Source organism: Photinus pyralis, unplaced genomic scaffold, assembly GCF_008802855.1.
Source record: "Photinus pyralis isolate 1611_PpyrPB1 unplaced genomic scaffold, Ppyr1.3 Ppyr1.4_LG1, whole genome shotgun sequence".
Lineage (NCBI taxonomy): Eukaryota > Metazoa > Arthropoda > Insecta > Coleoptera > Lampyridae > Photinus > Photinus pyralis.
In genome coordinates, this window is record NW_022170249.1 from 12771581 (window position 1) to 12792381 (window position 20801).

Below are 20801 nucleotides of genomic sequence, written 5' to 3' on the forward strand. Positions count from 1 at the left end.
GCCAAACGGTCATCTGTACCAATTCACTCATTCGAAACCAAAGAAATAACCTCAAATGGTGAACATACTGTAGTGTAAACTACGTCATGTGGACGTTTTCTTTGGTATCGGCACCTACAATAACAATGGGTCACCCTGAATGATGTGAATTTCAATTTTTTTAAGTTAAATGTAGTAATTTTAGATTGAACACGAATTCGATCATGTTATTTGAGTTCGACGACAACGTTATTTTGTATCAGAATTTACAGGATGTTGATTTTGTTTAAATAATCGCTTCGATTATTTTGATTTGTAATTGTAAAATTGAATTACTTGTAAAATCAAGGAGATCTGGATTTAATTGCATTTTGTTTTGTAAAAGTTTATCACCGGTCCGTTCGATAAGGCTTCGTTACCGCGGCGTAAAGCTAATTAGTTTAAGTAAGCAGGTGTGCGCAGAAAAAAATTCAGATGTTTCGTTATTAAAAGACGCGCAGTCTAGTGCGCAGTAATTTTGATATGAAATAGGAAGCTGAAGGGGGAAAGGGAGGATGTTTTAAAAAGAAGAGACGGACATGAAACGTAGTTCTTTGGTGCAACTTTTTGTTTAATGAGCGCCTTGTTAGTGTATGGCAGTCTGTCTGCCGAAATCGAATGTTTTTAAAAGACACTCATTCTTGTGGACAGTAAAGTTTGTTATGCAGTAGCGGCCAAAAGTTTATCGCAATATAGTTTGTCGGCAATAACTTTTCATGGTGTTACCATAGAATTATCAGATGTTAATAAATAATTTAAAAACAAATGAAACATCTCTACAACAAATAGTGGCTGACTGACTCGAATTGTTTTTTATGGCACTCTAAATAACTTATTTTATTGCTACCCGTAGTAAATGCTAGTGTGTTACAATGAAAAAATTAAATTGTGATAAAACTTTTGGCCGCTACTGTATAACAAGATTAGTGAGCGCTCTCAGATTTTGTGAATATGTCGTTATGAGGTGAATAATTCGAATTGAGTTCAAGTTGTTTACGTTTACGGAAAATTAGTCTGAGTTGTGTCTATCTTGCGTTTATCGCTTATGTAAGGCCTTTCTATAAGGTCTTCAAGTACCCGTTAAAGTGAAGTCTTCTACCACTAAAAAAAACCACCATTACGTCTAAATTTACAACAAAGCCAGTGTCGTTTAGATCAAGATCAAGCAAAAGTAATGAAGTGAAGCTCAGAAGCACCTTCAATTGGTGTTTTTGTTCTCTATGTGCGTCATTTAAAGTGAATCGCACCGGATGAAGGATGATTAAACTTTAAGGTAATTAAAATTTGCATTTATATTTAACTTATCTTCATTGGACGCATTTGTGTGGTATTATTCATTTGTCCCTGAGTGCCTATTTTTATTTCAGCTTTATTTTGTCTGTAAATGATTAGCTCTGTGTTATCGAGCCCCAATTACGACCCATATGAGATCTCAGGGTAAATTTTTTATCGGGCTCGGGACATAATCTACAGATCAGTGGTTTGCAACATTGTACATTTTTCGAGATCTTCCCTTTGCACCAGTTTGCAGTATTCGAGGTCTCCAAGGTAGTCTAACTGGTGGAGACGCCTCATTTTCGGATGAAAGCGTTTGACTTATCGACTAATACAGGGTTCGATTACACGTTCCTTTTTAAATAAAACCTCGAATTCTTTGTCCATAATTTTACCGACTGACAGTAAATTCGTGCGTAAATCCGGTACGCTAAGAACTTCGCGCAACGTAATCGATTTTTCCGCACTCGCTATAGAATCCAATTAACGATGCCTTTCCCGACAAATTCGGTGCTCGAATTATTCGCTAACGTAAGCTTGCTAGGTACTCTGTTCTCAAGCAATTCGAATATTGCGCATGTGGCAAGTAACATCACTGTCTAAGAACCATTGTTTACTTCCATCGCGAGAACACGTGTTGAAAGCGATTTTATCAGTTTGTGGTTTTTTATGACAGTTTTTCACAGTATGGCCCAATTGTTTGCAACGATAACAGCGTATCTGGCTCGAATTGTTCTGTGAGTAATTCTCCCGGCTTTCGTGACTTGCGGACGACGGGCTTGGCATATTTGAATTCGACGAACTCTGATGAACTCTATCAGAAAACTAATATAATAATATAATTTCTGACAAATCGCCTTTAATATATATATACTTCCAAGTTACCCAATTTGTCGACAACATCGAAGAAATCGCGAAGGGGACTGTGCAGATCTTCTGCTTCCATGAACCGTCGCAACATCAACTGCTTTAACAATGTTGTCTTTCGCGCGGGGCATTAGATTGATAAATATTGTGCAGTTTCATTCATAGGTCGTGTCACATCCCTTGATTTGTTTCAGCTCACGGAGAAATCGATAATATATTCAGCCCTGTGATGTATCAGAAACGTCAAACTTAACATGCAGGATATCTGCCAAAAAACATTATTTTCCAGAGAAAATGACGTTTTTGACAGATAACCTGCGCGTTAAGTTTAACGTTAGTAATACATCACAGGACTGAATATCTGATTTTGCTTTTGACTCATTTTTCTTCCAAGTTTCAATAGCGGCTAAATTGTCATCACCTAGCGGGGCATTTACAAGCACCATTTACGTACTGCCACGAATCATTATTGATCAGTAAAGCTTCCATTTGAATTTTCCATGTATCAAAATTATCTTTACCCAACGATTCGATACGTATTACACTCTGTGCACTCAATATTAATATTTAATTTAACACAGCAAAAAATAATTACATTTGATGGAGGAAAATACCTATAATAATTGAGTGCGCACTTCGCATAAACTTCGGCACGTGTGTATTAGTTACGATTTGTAGTGAAATCAAAACATTTGCCATCAATATTAAAAATAACTTTCAAAGTGTAAACGGATATATTTCTTTCCGTTCAGGCAAGTAATTTCTGGTTTTTTAAAAGTCAAAAGTCAGTTTCATGAACGAGTACAGCCAATCTTTTCCACATTTCTTTGCTTCTACGTTAAAACAATATTAGCTACACCGTTCTGTTCGACAAAAGAGTTCGCGTTAAACCATAAAACGCTTTAGATAATTCCAAAATTGTCTAGGAAATTTCAAGCTCTTGTACTTCACTGAACATTGTTCTTCTACCTAATTTCATTTTCTTTTCAGTGACGTTTAAAGCGATCTTATAAAGTTTTGTATAGGAGGCTGTACATAATAACCGTCTTTCGCATAGTAATTTTATTCTGTGCAATTTCGATAAACGCCCTTGTCATAGAATCCTTGGTCGAAGAACAGCGCGCTGTTTTTCAAGTGTGCAATTTGCACACTGCACAAATTTCTGCCATCATACTATTAAGTACTAAAGGCACTTTCCGTTCTAGCATTATACATTTTAGATTTACCTTCCTTATTTTATTGCGTTATACCTAATGAAAATCGGTTTTTCTAAAGTGGGCTGCCTGCGAGACTTATTAGGTTGCATAAATACACAGCATACCGATTAATAACGACATATATGTTGTGTGATGGTTGAGAATTCTAATAGGATCGATTAAAACTTGTTCTGCAATTTCTACCAGTTTGCCTTTATCTAATTTGAAGTTATTGAAAAATTTGATCGTGTTTGCGCCTACAGTCCACGAGAACCAAAATATAAACCGATTGTTCTTTATATTACGGAATGCATTTTTCATATAGATATCACTTTTCTCATTTTGAATTTTTGCGTCTTCATCACTTGTTTCCAATCTGACGGTAGGGTCAATGATGTAGGCTTTTGAACCTTTGTCGAATATCACTGAATCTATTTCGACTATAAATAAACTAAATCAATTCGAGTATATTTGAATTGCTAAAGTGAATGATATCAAAGGACTAAGCAAACTGAAAGAATGATTGTAATGAAAAGGCAGAAACGGTAGGCGCTGACGTTTGTAACATTGAAAAGCAATTAATACAACAACAGTGAATTTATTTCGTTTCTGGAAGAATCACAATGACAAACAATAGAAACTTAAGTTAAGCCAGCGGTTTCATGGAAAAAATTGTAAATTGCTTTTTACACAATACCGATGAAAATGTATAACAATCACGACGATACTGAAATGTAAAGGTTTGAGTGAGAAAATGTAATTTTGTACAATACCCTTTTCGTTGTGGCAAGATTGACACTAATGGATTTCTTTTCATGAAATGATGTCGATTTCTAATTGAAAAGAATTCCGTATTTTAAAGTACCTCAATAAGATTGTTTCCTACTATTCAAAATACGATTTTAGAGGAATGAAATATAAAAATAGATCTTTTGTATCATTTTGCGTTGGATGTATACAACAAAGTCTAAGAATAAGAAAGCTTACTTACTGCAGCAACAATGACTCTGGTTTAACTTTTAAACAGTTTTATATCTTAATTCTTTTTCAGTTTAGGTTAGTCCGTAAAAAACTTGTGTAATAAATCACGTAGGATTGTATTCCATTACTTTAGGCATAGAATAAATTGTTTTTTTAATCTTTAGGGAATTTTAACGTAAAAAGTTAAAGGGTAAGTAAATTTCCGAACCTAAATGCCTACCAGCCTACATAATTGAAATACACACAAACTACTCAATTTTTGCCATGTGTATTATGCCCATACATATACTCGTAATCCATTTTTACGTAATACCATAGTGTAAGTCTTGTTCAAATTTCTACATCTCCTCTTTGAAAATGAAATGGATGCAAAAATGTAACAGACATCGATAGAACTATTACAGCTGGCGATACATTGCTAGCGTCTATTTTAAAATTCAGCGAAAAGTAATATTCTTGCAATCAGTGATTTATGGACACGCCATTCGTTAATCATTGTTAATTAAAATGAATGTCTATACTTCACTCCCTATTCGCGCCAAACTGAAACCCTAATTACAGACTAATTATGGTTTTTGCATTCCAGATTTAAGTTTTTATATATCAACCCTCCCGTTGTTTACAAATTACAACGTTAGCCCGTTAACCTCCCAGGAAAACCCGGGGTTTCCAACGACAAGATGAGTTCGTTATTATTTTGAAAACTAATGCGCGAATCCATTTTTGAAAATTTGTACAACCATCGTAGTTATTAAATGAAGACGTTTCAGCTAAAATATTTTCGTACTTTATGTTCAACAAAACTTTGACTTAATTGTCATCCATTCACGTCAATAAATCCCCCAACGAAATTAGGAACAACGCTTCCAGGTAACCAAAATTCATATCTAAGATCCAATTAAGGAATCATTAAAAAAGTTGCAACTACATATTGCTAAAGAATATCCAACTTATGAAATAAACTTGTAACTTTATAACTTATAATGAAGCCCTTATGACGTAAGATGTACTTTGACGGACTTACCTATCAACACCTCCATTCTACTGCAGTACATCTGAAACAGGCAAAAATTAGTTTTATTTTACAAAGGATTCAATTTATAAAAACTAACGTTCTAGCTAATTAGTTATTATTTAATTAGGGTGCCTCAAATTGATAGGGGGCGACAATAGTTAATTCAGGAATGAAAGCATAATGATTAATGAAGCTTTTATGGAGTAAGAGACAAAAGCTCAAAATGCATCGCCTTCCATACGAACTAGTGTATTATATACCAAGGACCTAAAGTGTGTGCTTTAATCCCGAGGGTGCAGATCGTTGCCTGAAACGTAGTTTATGAAGATATCATTTCACAGAAAGTGAGATATGTCGTACATAAATGGGTGGTCTGTGTCTCCTTGAAAGTGGTAATTTTTTGCAGTCAAGCCAGATCAACCCACTGGATACAATAAAATTGGGTGGGGGATGATTTGGTTGTCGGTAAATGATAAATTAACCTTTGATTCTTCGGGAAAAATCATTCCTCCCTTGCACATAAAATTACGACTGTTTGTTAAAGATCTGGAAAAAAACTGTCAGTGTTTCCAGCTTATTTATCCAAAATTTCCTAGATTAAGTACCGAAAATCTAGTCAGGCATTTTTGATGAGACCCAAATGCGTCAGCTAATTAAAGACCACTAATTTGGTGGCATCTATGACTGAAGTAGAATACTTATAAAGACAACTGCAAATATCTATCGCTCCTCGTTGGTGAAAACAAAATCCCTAGTTCGGTGCAGAAACAAAAATAGTGAACTTGAAGAATAATTGCAGAATAAGTTGCTTTGATTTATACAAAACCAACGTATTTGACTGGATCGTTCGAATCATCTTTTGCAAATCAAAAGTGCTAAGACATACATTGCGTGAGCTAGTTGCTTTCTTTTTTCTTCCGTCAACTAGTTAGTTAATTGTTTTCTTGTTGTAGTGTAAACTATGGGGAAGAGGTCGTTTCTCTAGGTTGAAATACTGCCGAAGATGAGAGCGAGCCACTCTGTAGTGAAAAATGTACATGTTGGTAACGTAATTTCCGGTTTACGCATTGGAAATAGCAGTCGTAACATCCTGTATGTAAAATTGATACAACCTGGGAGAATTTCTTTGAATACAACATTGGACAATTTGCGAAATTGTCACTTTAATGTTAGTTTGTTTATTGTAAATTTAGAAATTGTTTAAGTCAATTAATTGTATTTGTTGTACTTAGTGAGTATTATAAATCTTAGAACGCATAAGTAAGTGAATATTTAATCGTATCGACGTAAGGTTTTGTAAAAACGATATTGAACAAATTAAGTGGCTCTGTTTACTAACAACGCCACGTGCTAATAATGAAGGCAAGTGTTTATCAATACGGATAACAAAGCAGTATTTCGGAATCGCCGGAACACCGACATCGAACGCATGAGCGGAGGTGGCTTGACCTTTAAAAGATATTGGGAAATAAACGATGCTGTTTTTAGCCTAAGGCACCCTTGCTCTATTGCTGTTTGCGGGTCGATTAAAAAAGCGTAAGCCACTGTTGCGCTACATTATTACGAGCAAGATTTCGCCTATTAAAGAAGTTGAAGTTTTTTTTACGCATGTGTTTCCATAATTGAGAGGACAAAGTCATTAGCTAGCCATCACATACAGATTAGGTTGTAAGTTAGGAGGTAAACGCGCGCTTTATTTAATCAGGACAAAATTGTCCGTCAGTGACGCATCAAATTGAAACTGACATATTTATCTGTCGCAGTTCAAACCAGCGGATCAACCTCTCTATGTATGGCCAGTGTCCAGTTTTTGATAGTGTTGTTAATTAAAAATTGTAACACCCGATCACCAGGTTGTGTGTAAAGTGTTTGGTTTGTCGACAATCATATTCCCATTGTCCCTATGCTATACGCGCAAGCAACAAAATGCAAGGCACTACAAAAATACCATGTGCTTCATAAATAAAACACACGCCGCTGACCGGCCAGCTAGCTCTGTTGATCAAATAGCAAACAGCGGAGAGAGAAAGACTAATGTACAGGGTTGTGGGTAACAGAATTAACTCAATTGGTAATTGGCACTTATAACTCCTCGATCCAGCCTAGGTCGTCAGTACTTACTTTTGGTCGCTTCAATTAAAATCTCTATGGGCGCCACCTAATTCCAAGTTAAAAGTTTCGCTTGCCACTACCGGAACTAGGAAAGGTAGCTTTAGCTTTAAAGTAGGCAACTGATAACCCACAAAAAAAAATGTTTATTGGGTGCAATTGCACCTGCATACGTAACACCAACACAAAAGTTATGTTCCCCAAATGGGAATCAAAAAATCAAGAAAGTATAATAAACACGTTATGTAAAAACTAAACAACCCCAAGTATAAGTGTTGAAATAATTATCCCAAATTCCAAGGTTTACATAAAATTCCCCCAATGAAATATTACATAAATTTAGTAGCTGAAACTAGTTCACACCAAAAATCCTGAAAGTAGGTATAGAACACCCACTACCGTTGCACAGTGATTGAGTTTAATGGGTTAAATTGACAGTGGATTGAATACCTTGATTGGTAGCTTGTAGGGTATCGAAGTTTAAATCATAGTATAGAGCTCTGTACTTCACAGGTGATTTACTTCACATGAGTAAATGCAGTTAATTAACGCAAAATTATTCCCTTTCAAGTTCAAGCGTACTAATTAAGAGTAATATGGGTGGCTCTGGTGTTCGGCCAGTTAACATTTACCACATAAGTATGGGTTAAACGAAATGCAAATACACAAAGGCAATAAGTAGTTTAAACAATAATAAGATATCACCACTACGATAGGTAGGTCTCTGGTTCCTAAGATTCCTGGTGTACGTGTAAACGGCTAACGGTTTTCTATGTACCGCAACAGGTGTCAAAAGGGTTGGTGTCCGCAGTATCTGTTTGGCTGCGCCTTAGAGATAGTAACGTTTCAATGGCAGATTTTACAGTACACGGAACTCCTGCATGTTGTCGTTTAACGTAGATGTGTTTCGCTTAGAGAGTAAGTAGAAGCTACGGAATCGTTGGACTTTGACTCCTTACAAGGACTCTAAAATATAATGTAATTATGGCCACGGTTAACCAAATATAATGCGCTAACCTCTTAAAGCAGAGAGTACACAAAAAAAAGAACTTCGTTAAAGTAAGGTAGCCTTCTTATACCATAAATACGATGGATTCCCCCTAGAAATAGAAAGAAGGTAAAGTGGATTCGATCACACGGAGTATAACTTACGATTAAGGTGGCTTGAAATTCCTCCAGTACAAAAAAAAATTCCTTACGGAAGTTTGTCCCCAAGCATTAAAACGAAACTGCTTGGTGCAAACATTAATTTGGGTTGACTTGGTTAAAAGATGCTTTCGCAAGGGTGTTCGATCCAAAATCAACCACTGGAAGATATAACAAGCACCCCCAACTCGGGATCACAAATCGACGGTCTCTCTAAAGCAGGTGGCGAGAAAAGAAGACGCTAACTTTCTTGTTTCCGGTCACGATGCAAGCGACGACGAATAATTCCAACCAACCACGAGAGCCGATGGATATGTCAATACCATAAATGGTAATATCTAATGCTTATCGATAAAGGAAACGAATTTAAAACCAATGACAGCAAGGTATCGAATTACAGTAAACTGACGTCATTGATCGGTAGATCGAGAAACTAAAACGGGCAGGCAACACAAAAATATAAAAGTAACTAGAGAATTAACATATTGGTTGCATTCAACGATGCGCGAACATGTAATACAGGGTAATGGAAATAGAAATATGACTACAAAGGTTAATACTATTTTAAACTGTTACAATATGTTCTAGAAGAGTTTTAATTAGAGAGCTAGCTAGGTTTGAGGAGTTTTGTCTATGGTTGAATTTGGTGGGGCCATTGCACACAACATTTTTGTTTGGTCGCCCAACGTGGGGCAAATTGTACATCTGTGTAATGGGTCTTGACCTGTAGTTTTTATTATTACTATTGATGCTTATAAATAAAAAATTGTAAAGGGCAGTATAAAACCTAGCACTAGTCGTATAATTTTACGCTTAGTGGCCAGTAGGAGACTGACAAACTGGTCATGTAACGTTTTCAAGTTAAAAATTATAATTTAAAATGAACTGGGTAAAAGTGGTGTTTCACGATGACTACTTAAAATAGGCCAAATGAGAGGACTGAAGTTCGATGCTCTAGAATTGGACTGCTATTTAAAATTATGGGATGGGGGCCCTGTCTTTTACCTATTGGCGTTAGTGTGATACCAGTTCAGTTTTTGACTAAATGTTTATGAGGATTCCCTTGCCTATAGTAAATGAATTTTGCATTGTCAAACGTTCCAAATAAAATTGTAATTATCGCGAACTTAAATAAATGAGAATTTACTTCGATAGAATTTCCTTTCTTGAGATTTTTCAATTTCGTGCAAAATTGTATTGAAAAGGAATGATTTTCTAAGACCGTCCTAGGTAAAATGAATACTTAAAAATAATGTAAAAAATAAAGAAATGAGCAATTCTAAGAAGGAACGCGTGGGTATTCATCCGCGAAAAGTTTGATTCATTACGTTTAACTTAATAAAATGTTTTTTTATTTGCATTGAAAGCGTTTGCTGATTTTTTATCACAAGCTCTCTTATTGATCAAGTTTAAAATGGTTTTGTGCGTTTATTTCCTTTTTATTTGAACTTTTTCTAGATTTATAATATATTTGATTGGTTTAGGGAGTTACTCGTGCCAGCAGTGGACGTTACTTTTGCGAGGCTGGGAATTCGGAGGGAACGACAAGAAGTGCCCCATTTCAGCTTCGTGTCAAGTTTGAACCTGTATGCGGGGAGGGAGGAGGGCGTAAAGTTCTCGGCGCTGCTAAAGGCGAACCTTTGAGAATAGAATGTAAGGTGAGAAAATATCCATTTAGAATTCTTTCTCAGTATGAACATGAAAGTCGATAACTTTCGAGTTGGAAATAAAATTGTACATGCACTTTGAAATCAGTTCGTCGTAGTATTTACTTTTGATTTAGTGCTCTATTTTAAGATCTTACGGAACAGATTTAAAACACAATTTCTCAAGTGGAAGCTATTTTGTCTAATACCGCAAACGCTTGCGGAAGTTATCGATTTAAAACTTTAACAGAAAGGTGTTCTTGGTAACTTTTCTACTATAATCGAGAGCTCTTGGATTGCAAATGTCGATGTTATTTATCGAAATCGTTACGGAGACCGAGAAAACTTAAATAATAAATTGCTGTTGTATTTTCTGTCTTCGCTGTTTAAACGCGACTATAAAATACGGTTTCTGGTTTACTGGCACTAAATGCTAATTTTTGAACAGGTGGATGCCGAGCCTGCGGCCTCACTGTTCCGCTGGATTTTCAACAGCACGCCTGGGGTTTCCAGAGAACTGAGCGAATTTACGGCGGAACCTGGAAGTAGCATTTTGACCTACACCCCTTCGATAGCAGCACACTACGGCACTTTGCAATGTTGGGGAAGAAACGAATTAGGGTCGCAGCAAACGCCGTGCGTTTACCACATTGTTCCCGCCGGCCGGCCGGATCCGCCGAACGGATGTGCCGTTAGTAACACTACCCATCATTCGGTAACGGTAAACTGTAAAAAAGGATTTGACGGTGGTTTAAGACAAAAGTTTGTGTTATTAGTTTCGGTCGCGGAAAATTTAACTGCGAACTTATCATCGAGTGTACCTGAATTTCAAATTTCTAATTTAGACGCAACGACCGAATATATTGCCACGGCGTATTCGGTAAACGCCAAAGGGTGGTCGAAAGCGTCAAACTCAATTTTAATTAAAACTTTGCCGTCTCCAGGATTAAAAGAATTAAGAAGATCTACGGGCCCATCGAACGAAGAGAAAGCGGAGGGGCCATGGTTGTACATATTATTAGCCGCCGGGTCAACTTTAATTGTTGCAGGCGCAATAGGTGTAATTATCTTTGCCGTTAAACGTATTAAAATTGAAAGTCCCGTTCGCGAGAGACGTTCCAGAAGTCCGAAGAGAGATGAGCTCCCTTTAAATCCTCAAGTTTCGGCCTATACCGACACTGTTAACGATGATAAAAATCCAGATCTTATCCCTCCACCGGATTACGGTAAGATTTTTTTTTCGCAAATAGATATTGAATGTTCCTTACATCAAACACCAAACAAAATACTATCTAAGATTCATCACGATTTGTGTGATTATTTTTAACTTTAAAAGCGAAAATCTCCTTCTCAGACATCACCAAGTCTAAGTTTGATTTTTAAATTAAGATTAAACGAACTTACCTTAGGAAGTTCAATAATGATTAAACAAAGCTGTCGTCCGAGTAATCTGTGTAGTAATTTCGCATAGATTTAAACCAAAGAAAGAAAGGTGGGGTCCGAGATGTCATTGATCTGAGAGTAACGATACCTCAAGGCTGGGTCAATGAGGGTGAACCCGATCACTCGGAAGGCAACTTTATGCAATTATGCGAGAACTTCCCCAAAGGTAAGTTCGTGTAATTATATAATTCCGCCCTCATTGCAGTGATCAATATTTAAAGAACACTGTTGCGGTAATAACTAAAGTCTGGTGTAATTGAGGAAGGATCTGGAAAGGTACAAAACGGGTGTATTCAGCATCGGTTGTAATCGCAAACAGATCTATCGCTGGTGAACCAAATTTTTCGGTAATCATGTAAAAAGCAAAATTTTCTAATTTGCATTCATGCGCCATTTCTAATTTATTAAAAAATAAATACAATAAATAAACTACTGGGCGTAGTAGAACCACTGGTAGATTTTGTGTGTTAGGATGAGGAGTCACTGTCGTGCGTACTTGTAGCTGTTGTTGTTGCTGGTAAGGAAGCATCATCATCTTGGACTGAGGCCACTTCATCATCTGAATCATCCTTGTCTCTCACTGGATGCTGCACTTCTTGAACGAGAAGGCGGAATTTTCTTCAATTCTCGACGATATTTATCCTTCTTGTTCTTCCAGTGCGACTGAACGGGTTCTTCTGGAAATGTGTGTTATTCGTGCGTTGGTCTTCAGCTTTCTTGCAACCGGTACGACTTACGGTGGCAACCATTTGACAAATGACAAATGAATGTGAGTACGGAGTGCTAGTAAGATAAGAACCGTGGTGTGAATATAGGATATATTCACTTCACGGTAAGAACCAAACTGTCTATTGAGGGCACATTGGCTATTGCGTAGGCCTGGATCAAAAAACTTCTGTGAGAAAAACACATTGGATTGTCAGGTCCGTGAAGTTGGCAAAGAATTAAAAGCACTAACATTTTCTTTGGTGGTTTTGATTAGTGCTACGTTAGTGCATTTTAGTGCTTCAAATAGTTCGGCAGCAAAATATAATATAACGGAGTAAATCATATTTTAAAATGTTCTTGCTCAATTCACGGTGGCTCAACAATTTGCGAGAATTGCGTTTTTTAAAACATATTTTTAATGCTTCGTTAGCGCTTCTTAGTGCTTCAACAAAGTTATTAAAAAAAACAGTATGTTGCAGCCAACTTCACGCTAGCAAAAAAGTTCTAAGATAAGAATCAAGTTCAGTAATTTTCATTTGCTTTGTTAGTGCCTCTTAGTGTTTCAACAATTTTCCAATTAACTCTGATAATAAAGTTATTGAAAAAACAGTATGTTCCATCCAACGTCACGTCAAAGAAGTTCTAAGCTAAGAATCAAGTTTAGTAATTTTGATTAGTACTTTGTTAGTGCCTCTTAGTGCTTCAACAATTTTCCAATTTACTTTGACAATAGCAAAGTTATTGAAAAAACAGTATGTTCCAGCCAACTTCACGCTAGCAAAACAGTTCTAAGATGAAAACCACTTTTAGTTATTATGATCACTGATCAGTGCTTCGTTAGTGCCTCTTAGTGCTTCACAATTTTTTGATCTATCTTTGATAGTTACGCAGTAATTCTATAAATAACATGTCGCGGCCCACTTCACGTTAGCAGAAGAAGTTCAAAGAAGGGAAGCAAGTTTAGTCATTATGATTAGTGCTTCGTTAGTGCTTCATCAATTTGCCAATTAACTTTGATAGTTACGGAATCCTTATAAAAAGTATGTAAGCAACGAACACTATTTCCTAATAAATATATCTACCTAATAATTTCCTTATATACGTTTGTATTTACAATAATTGTAAGTAAGGATTGTATTAGCAATATGCGAGGAAGTTTATTATAATATACTTTGACCAAATCCAGTGTGGATTTGTAGTTACGAAAGTTTAAGTAAGCTACACCGTTTTTTTTTAAACTTAGTCTATTTTGAAACAGTAGGTATATAAAAACTTTCATAAGTGAATAATTTATTGTCCATAGGTTATAAAAACAAATGTATATTATTACAAGAAATAAATAAAATATTGATTAGTTACAATGTACAGAATATCAAGTGAGGGGTTACTTCCATATCAGAATTTACAATATTCATTTTCTTCTTTAAGTCATACAACTCCCATTTGCCATCTATTCGTCTGCAGAACGTTACAGTGACCCACAGCACTTGGTTCTGACGATAGTGGTGCTATAAAATGACATATTCCTTTTAGCAATAAGGTGTTTTCCAAAACGGTTACGTAAGGGGGTACGTCGGATAATTTAGTATTACAACATCCGGTGGTTTCGAGTACTACGTGATTACAAATACTAATATTGTACTTGTACAACTACACATATTTTCGGAGTATAGTGAATTTCTTTCTAATCCATTGAGAATGGTTTGCTCAATGTTATGATATCACATATTGAATAAATCAATACTTTCCTAATACCAGGTCAATTTTAAAACACCTAGTACCAGGTGGATTCGCCCCAGTGTTGTTTTTGCAGATTTAATACAAAATTAACGTTAAAATGATATAAAAGGGGGAATAATGTGAGATATCATCATTTCGAAAACGTAATAACTATTAATAGAAATAATGTAAACATTTACAAAATATAATTGTATTGAAATGTTTCTAATTTAAAAAAAAATCATTCACATTTATTACATACTTTTATAGTATTGCTGTGCGATCGACACACAATATTATTACATTTGTGACATTTGGATTTATATTTGCAATCTTTCTTCCTTGGGCAAATATGGCACCTTCCTTTACTTTTTAATTTTGGTGGATTTGGTTCTTCTTCGGGTTCTAGTACATTGTCGTGATCTCCCAGTTCTTCCAATATATTCTTGATACTTTCCCTTGTGTTGATGGTTAGAGTGAGCATCTGCTATCAACTGTACAATTTTTCTAGTTCTTGATGAAACTGTGGCCATTTTTAAAATGCACTTTCAAAACTTGCTGTCCTCTTTTCACTTTGCTACCAAGGACACGAATAAAATTTGGATAAGGAAGTAATATGATTTATATAAATGTACACCTTACATTGTGATATAATGACCTGGTCATTAGGTAATTGTTTCAATTATTATTTCAAATATCATTATAAATAAAGCCACCTTTTCTTTCGGAAATGTATATGTAGAGTAGATACAATAGGAAGGTAATGAGAAGATTAGTATTGTTTCCGCTAATGATGCTTTGAATGAATAGAAATTAATTAGGCCCAAATGCAAAACTGCATAAACAACCCGAAAGTGTAATTTCCATATCAGTAATTAAATTAACGTTAAATTTCTAAATAATTGTGGGCAATAATTATATTGCAAATCACCGATACCAAATACCACACTCACTACAATAAACAGACAGATTAACGTATCAATCAGTTGATGACTTAGAGGCGCGACAGTCCCTAATTGCCGTGTAATGTGTAAGTTGCGTTAACCGTATAGGAAACGGAATTACGAATCTCGATTCCGTTTCCTACACGATTAGCTGGACTTTTTTCATCGATAGGAGAAAATTCCCTGCCAATGCAATTTTTTGAAATAGTTTTCCCATTTCATTAGTAGGAGGAAGGGCGTTCCTAATTCTAGTGCTGGAATCGAACATATATTTATGGATGAGTGCAAAGAAGGATGGAGATAAACATTCGTTCCATTTAGTAGCATCTTCAGTTCCCTGACATATAGTCACCGAAGGCCCGTGAGGTAGTGTTGCAGTGGACATATTGTTTGATATCTTCTGCTTCTTTTCTTCTCCTCCTATAGAGATTGTTGCCCCCTCTATCCTCTTTGCCAGTGCTAGATGGAACTCTTCTATGATATGTAGGAACATTCTCAATATCATGTTTCCTGAAGCTATCGCTCGTCTGTCTTTCTTTCCTCTTTCTTTGTGTTTTAAGTAAGAGGCGAAGCTTGTAGCAAGCTTTAAGGTGTATTGTCTTGTCTCCTGAAGAGTCCCTGTTGTTTTCTTGACCATTTTCTTGACTTTTCTCTTTACCGTTATCCGTTGTTTGGAAAAATGTAACCGGGCAACAATTGGAAGAAATTATAACAAATTTTAATGAAAACTGGCCATCCCCACACTGGTTTGGAACTATTGACGGGAAACACGTCAAATAAGATGTTTAGGGCGCAAATACCGGCACTACATTTTTCAAATATTTAAAGTATTTTTCGATAGGACTGCAACTGCAACTGCGAACAAGAAATTACATTTAAAGTTGTCGCTCGAGGATCAGAAAGGGAGGGTGGGGTATTGTAGTCATCGATATTGTTTCAAATGTTGGAATCAAATACTTTTAATGTGCCTTATATACGGTAGGAGAGTTGGCGCTGCGATTTCTCAAACCCGCCGCATAAACGGCCAACTAGCCGAGGATAAAACACAATATAAGAGCTTGAGACTCTTCCACGGCGGTAGTTCGTTTTGGGTAAAATGATTTTCTTTACTTTGGTGCTCAAGCGGGTTGAGCGCCACTCAATTTGAATGATTTGAAATTGAGAAAATACGAGGGAATGACGAAGAATACAAGTCAATTTAGATACCAAAATAAATGCTGGATTATTGTCAACAAATATTAAATAAACTCCCCAATGGGATAGCGTACACAAATATTCAAATTTTCAAAATGATAATTTACGTTACTTACAAATGTGAGTATCTTAACTTTACGAAAGTAAACTCCTAGTCTAACAAAACTCCAATCACGAATGATCGATTAAATTAATTGCTGGATCTTACGTTTGTACCAAGAAATTGATGTTTCGAATACAAATGCGCACCTGTACTGCCAAATAACAGTAAATCATATAAGACGACGCTTACCCTTAATTTAATAAGATGTTATCCAGAGAAGTGAGCTCAGTTCCCAGATCCATAAATCAGCAAACGTCTTTACGAGCTCCTAGCGAGTTCATAACTTTGCGTAACTGTCCGTGAGCACAATATTTCGAAAACGAGCGGACCGATTACGATGAAATTGTAGATGGATTCTTTATCAAATTTGTAGATCGGAGTTCGGGAATTGGTAATGTAGGTCAAAAAATAAAGAAAGTCATATAATACGCAATCCCAAGGTATAGCCATACCCAGGAGCGCGTTTATTTCGAATTAAGAAACGATGAAAATATCAGCATGATTAAAGAAATTAAAGTAGGTAACACTATTAAGTCAGAAAAACGGCATCTACAATTTGCGTGTTCAGCGGCATCTACCACCAATTGAACACGGTGGGGGGGGGGGGGGGGGTTGATGGGTCTATGGCTAAATGATTTACCTGGAAACAGTTTAGATGATCTTCAAAGGCGTCTTTTGGAATCTTGAGATAGTATATCACAAGCTAGCAGATTCGTTAATTTCAAGTCTCGTTTCAAGTATGCCCCGTCGAGTATCTGAATGCGTAAGAAATAGTGCGGAGGATCAACACATTATTAGTGTCGTTTGAATTTGTTGTAATTGTATCATGTTGAAATTTTCATCGTTTTTTATTTCGAAATAAAGACAATTGTGCTGCAACTTGCATCAAAAGTGATCAAAGTACACTGGGTGTATAACGGTCATTTGTTTCGTAGCGTTAGCGGAGCGGAATTACTGGCGGAATTATGGGGCAAATAAACATCACAACAAAGCGTAACGAACATCAACTCAAAACTCCTTTTATTTTCTCTTTGTACATTTGTCTGCGCTCTAAAGATAAAACCAAAACTGAATATTCACGCTATCTAGCGGTCAATCATAAAATATAGAAATAAATAAAGTTTATAATTCAACAACATTGTTTGAAACTTTGAAGGCGCCTAGCAAAGTGTAACGCCTCACTAAAGGATCTGTCTTATTAATTTTTTCGCTCTTTAAACGTTAAATTTAATGGTGTAAATATTTCGAAATGCCTCAAGAACATTTTTTGAACAAACAAAATCTTTTAAAATATAAGGGTTGATTTAGCCCCGCTATTCCTCAGCCAGGTCTGCAATTCTGTGTTTGGGTATTATTGGAGAAGTGTAGGACAAGTTTTCAGCGTGCCTCAAATACCTACTCAAAAATGTCTACCAGCTCTTGGACTATAAGCTCACAAGTACGATAATTAATTGGCCAACCGTTTCAGAAGGAAGTGGTTATTGTTGAATTTAGAAACTATTTCTTAAACTCTGATAATTTGCATTGTTTGATAGAAAGTTTCAGAACGATACTTATGTCTACAGATCACAGTAGAAAACCCTGTCAATATGAAACTTGGGTTTGGACGTTGAGTGACAAATATAAAGAGGCGCAACTTGATTAATTTGGATGAGGTTTATTTCGGTACAGACATATGGACACGCCATTTGTTAAGAGGCATCGAGATGTGTCAGTACCTTAGCAAGTTCGTAAAAAGTAGTCGATTTCCACAGTCGTAGTATCGTTCGTGTTATTTGAGCGACGTTTAAGCATCAGAGTCGCGCGTCTACCACATTTGCATCCCTCTCACTGTAGACAGGGGGGTGCAGGAAACTTCGGCGAATGAGATGAGGAATATGTATCGCAATTTTACATTATAGTTGCGCCTTTTACTATTTCTCACTCAATGGTTTGGAACAATTTTCTTATTTTTATAAATATGTGGAAGTTGATGGCGAAATGGTCGACGGCGACGGCGAAACGTCCTAGACCGAAAGGAACACCTGAAAATTTCAAACAATTTGAAGCTCTTATCAAATTAAATAAAAGCAACCATTTCCAACCTCCATCTGGCCTACATTAATAAATGATCGTTTGGTTGTTACTTGATGGCCGTTGCACTAATGTTTGAGCGATATCGAAAACTCTCGAACTTGCCCCAGAATCACAAGTTTATGAAAAAGTGGCGTACTTGTGTTCGATCGAATATCCAGAATTAATTCGCTACCTAACTTACAACCATCTCTAGGAAGTGTGAAGCACCTGTAACGACGCAGCATAAGGCAGGGGGAGGGGGGGGGTCTTGTAAACATTCTAAACACGACACGACTTAAACCCTCTTTATAGGAGAATACAAGTATACTGAAAGCACCTAAAAAGAAAAACGGCAAAATCATTTTGTTTAAGTATCAACACTTTCTTTCAATCATTGAAACCCATTTTCCAGATACCTCCTGAGAGCTTTGTACAAACATATATTTTGTGAAACTTTCTAGAACTTCGACTGGAGTTGTATTAAAAATATTCTAAACACGACTTGTTTTGTTTCCTTCATTAGTTGGAGAGGTGTTACTTTAGAAGTTTTCACTATGTACCTACGTGACAAGTATGAAACTCCTCAACGTCTTATTTATTTGACGCGGCACAAGAAAAATTCCACATTTTTGTCGGTTTTTATTCCGCAGTTTAAAAGTTTATAAGGTGCAGGTGATGACTAGTTATTGGCAGTAGGTAGTGTTGGAGGTTTAATAAGCTCAATGCAATATGATGCCCTTTATTTTATGTAACGCGTTTGCAGCCATTGAATGGCTAATCAAACAGATTTCTGATTTAAATTACCCGAATGGTTATGAAACCTCAAATTATGACTTGCCAATGTAACCTCTTGTACAGAATCAAGAATTCGCTTTAATTCCTATTCCACATATCGCTTCTGTCTTTCGTTCTGAAATAGCCAGCATATTTAGTATTTTTTACATTATTGAATTTTGCTTGAAGGCACATTTAATCTCTTTCCTTTACATAGGAACTACTCTCTAATTCGTGGATTGGGGGTACAACACCTAATGAATAAAAATTTCGTTTTAAAACAATTTTATTTTCTTTTGCAGAGCATTTGAAGTAAATGTATTCCTAACATTTCCAATTACGATATTCCAATTCGACCAGCTACGTTGAAAATACGTAGATACAATTCATCAGGACAAGAGGCATAAGATATAAGTTCCGCGGTTACATACGATTCAGGAAAATGATGTACTGACCTATGTGCTTAATAGTTTAAGTGTAGTAGTAGTGTAATATATGAAATTATAAACAGTACATTTTACGAAAGGCATAAAAAGTACAGGTTTTACAGTCCCAAGACTGTTACACAGTCACATTAAAATTGTTATCCATTTACAATATCTAATTTTATTGGTGTCTTGAGGTTCTGATTTTTGTAATTTGTTGATATTTATGGTACAGGTGTGTTATGTTACAAATAAGCCACGCGGGAGCAAATGAGCTTCTCACTTTATCAGTTGATCGCGTACGCCACATAAGGGTGTGGCCAAGAACATGTAACATTTTTTACCTATTTATTGTCTAATAAAATGATGACCTTTAATAAACTTCATGTCTTAGATATTTGTCTGTAAAAGCACCATGTAACGCAATACGTGTTCTGTTCTAGAAAGTCTTCATTCAGATCCAACGACCGCAGCTCCTTACACGATAACCGCCAGGCCATCGACGAAAAGGAACTGCGCAACTCAAATGCCTGTGAAACCCTACCACGTTACGTGGGCGCCAATGTTGCAGTCCCGCAACTGCTCTACTCAAACACCTCCTCCGCATAAGGAGAGTTCTGTCTAACCCCACCAGCAGTCTCGGTATCGGGACCAATTCCACCTGTGATATTTGTGAATATCTCGTATTTTTAAGCAACAATTATCAAACACTGTTATGCTGTTAATTATTTACAGATTGATTGTAAATAAAATACCAGTATATGTATTAGATATGCAATTATTATTGTTCCTTCTATATGGTAATTTCGTTCGTCTTGCTCAAAATATTTTCTATCTCTTTGAGTGTACTACCATGTGTGTTTTTTGGATCCGTATTTAAGGAATGAAATTATAAGTTCAAATAAATTTAGATCTCTGTTTTGATGATGCAGTAGGAGTTAATTGATTAAACATTAAATGGGGTTGATTTATAAAATATCAGCCCAGATTTTTTTATCTCTTTGAGTTTGGTGCTACGTGCAATTTGTGAATCCATGTATGGCAGCATGATATTGTAAAGTTTTTTAACCCTAGCCTAAAACCACAAGGTGCAGATAGTGGATAGTAACAAGGTGCCGTCGTATAAGACCACTATTGCTATATGTATTTCAGCCACAATTATTATCAACGTTCACTTTTTATA

The 20801-nt window shown here is 36.1% G+C and overlaps 1 protein-coding gene across 1 annotated transcript; it reads left to right on the forward strand.

Annotated features, from left to right (window-relative positions):
* Positions 1 to 9876: 9876 nt before the first annotated feature.
* Positions 9877 to 20387, forward strand: LOC116173778 (nephrin-like). The gene is made up of 4 exons (XM_031491509.1): positions 9877 to 9900; positions 10092 to 10265; positions 10702 to 11479; positions 20062 to 20387. The coding sequence occupies exons 1-4, from the start codon at positions 9877 to 9879 to the stop codon at positions 20241 to 20243; spliced, it is 1158 nt and encodes a 385-aa protein (XP_031347369.1). The 3' UTR covers positions 20244 to 20387.
* The last annotated feature ends 414 nt before the right edge of the window (positions 20388 to 20801 follow it).